General features: G+C 43.9%; 1 protein-coding gene across 1 annotated transcript; it reads right to left on the minus strand.

The window, feature by feature from the left end:
* Positions 1-206: 206 nt before the first annotated feature.
* On the minus strand, positions 207-2278 carry LOC134215400 (serine/threonine-protein kinase ULK3). Its single transcript, XM_062694604.1, has one exon. It carries the CDS (start codon positions 1799-1801, stop codon positions 353-355), a length of 1449 nt encoding a protein of 482 aa, XP_062550588.1. The 5' UTR covers positions 1802-2278; the 3' UTR covers positions 207-352.
* Positions 2279-2572: the final 294 nt, after the last annotated feature.

Raw genomic sequence — 2572 nt, forward strand, 5'->3', positions numbered from 1 at the left:
ACATGCCTATATTCACGGTAAAGTTGGACGCTTGATGTTATGGTAGTGCAAAAAGTTGATATTTTGCTTTGTTTTCGTAGATAATCAGCGGATTGTGGGCCAAAATAAACGAGGGAGATGCGAAAAAGGAAGGATGAGCAGCGGATGTTTCGTCTCTCAATAGTGTAAATTAACGAAATTAACTGTAAATAAACGTGAGTCGATCGTATCTTCTGCATAATAGGGTAAGCGATGTCAGAATAATTTATTGTAAAATATAATGTCACACTCAATGCTAAAGCTATAAAACCACTAAACAAATTACTAAAAGATAACTAAGGTAGATAGTTCCGATTCGTATTCCAATGTTGATTCACTGCAAGCGACAATGGTTATGGCCCGCTGGTCCGTTTTCCATTTCTTCTAGAATCTGCGCCGATCGTACGGATTTGATGTGTTCGGCTTCCTCCATCCAGCGGACGATTTGCCGATGAAGCAGATCTCTCCGTTTCGACCCTCGTGGCTCCTTAGCCAGCAGCGGCATTAAGGCACCTAGTACGGTTTTGTAGGACTCTAACGCGGTGTCCAGTTTGTTCTCTAGGGCGTACAGCTCCGCCTGGCGACCGATTTCCAGGGCGGATTTCAAATCTGGACTGGATGAAGCCAGCGCAATCAATTGTTGGTACAGTTCGGACGGCTCCAATGCTTTCTGTATCTGCTTGATGCGAGACGAAGTACGTTTCAGGGGTTTCGATGTAGAAGGTTGAATTGGCTCCTCCTGCATGAAGGAATGTTTTATCTCCTCCGCCCGGCTCAGATAGGTATGAACGCGTTCGCGGAGAATGTTCTTTTTATCGATGTCAGTTTCGGCATGAATTATAGGGACAAAGTATTGAAGACCCTTGCAGTACTTCCCATAAGCTGCGTCATAATGTTGCTGTTTGTCTAATTCAATTGCTTCTTGAATTAAAGCAACGCCCTTTTCGAGATTTTCTTCCGAAGGTTCATGTTTCAGATCTAAGAACGCATGCTTGAAGAATTCATTGAACGTCACTCGATCGTCGGGTGATCGTTGAAGCAGTCTGCACAAAAGATCCTCACATTCAACTGAAATCTTGGGCGTTTTTGGAATGTCAATCCTCCTCTCTGTTCGAATCTTATCCAACAGCTCCGGCAATGACTTCGAACTGTACGGCGCCCTTCCGAACAAACATTCATACAGAATCACACCAATGCTCCACAAATCCGCCGCTGGGCCGTAACAATGCTTCAGCAGAATCTCCGGGGCCATGTAGAGAGGCGATCCTTTGATCGAGGTGTTCTCCTGTCCAAGCTTCAGATGTTGCGCAAATCCAAAATCGGCCACCTTCAGTTCCGCAGCACATCCGTTCGTCTTCATCAACAGCAAATTCTGCGGTTTCAAATCAAAATGACTGACTTCGTTCTCCCGCATGTACTTCAGCGCCGACGCCAACTGCCTCAGGAAAATCTTGCACGTTAACTCGCTGAGCTTCTGCCGCTGCCGGATGTACTCGGCCAAGCTGCCCCCGTTGCAATACTCCATCACAATGTAAATGCACCGATCGTCCCAAAAGAAATCCTTCATCTCGACAATGTGCACATGCTTTAGCTTCTTCAGCAGACTGATCTCGGTCACAATGTTGTCCACTGCGGTCTTTGAAAGAGATCCCTTGGTGACGCACTTCACCGCGTAGATCTCTTTCGAGGCTTTGTGTATGGCGCGATAAACCGTTGCGTACGATCCGCTGCCAATTTGCTCCAGCATCTGATACTCGGTGATGCTGGGCTTTGGAGTGGCCATTCCTTTGGTTGGTATGTTGGTATTTTCTGTGATTCAACCGATTGCTACTAGAATCGTATTTCACGAAAACTTTGGGCGTTGAATGGATTCACTTGAACGAGACACATTTCGTCAGAAGAATAATCCTTGGAAACCACACGACACGAAAACCAACAATTTTAGAATGGAACACGGAAACACTTTCGTATTTTGATGAGCCTTTAACTTCTGTGCGTAAAATGAGGAAGTTCAATTTTTTTTTAATATCAATAATAAATTTATTATCGGTTTTTGTTTTGGTCTGTTGGTTGTCATGAAACGGGACTTTTGTTCTTTTTTTTATCAGCCCATTCGCAATAACATCTGTTCGTGGTCTACTTTATACTAAAGACACACTGATGGTACAAGTACCACGGTTATATACCCTAGTACATATTGTACCATGGTTTTCCACGTTGTACCAGCATGGTACAAGGTGACACACTAGTGGTACAACTTGTACCATGGTACGAATACCACCAGTGTGTCATTAGTATTACCGACTGCGTCACTAAAAATATGTTGCATGATATGAACGTGTGTGACATTAGACTGATCAACATGCCATATGCCATATTAATTAGGATAAAAAAAGATATACTCGATTAAGTTGAAAACCGAAATGGGGGACTAGCGAAGTTGGATTTTTCTAGCAAACCGTACGTTAAACCTAACTTCGCTAGTGGCGCGCTAGTCTAATTAGGGCCTAATTAGACTAGCGCACTACTAGCGAAGTTAGGTTTAACGTACGGA

The sequence above is a fragment of the Armigeres subalbatus genome, chromosome 1 (assembly GCF_024139115.2).
Source record: "Armigeres subalbatus isolate Guangzhou_Male chromosome 1, GZ_Asu_2, whole genome shotgun sequence".
In the NCBI taxonomy this organism is placed as follows: Eukaryota; Metazoa; Arthropoda; class Insecta; order Diptera; family Culicidae; genus Armigeres; species Armigeres subalbatus.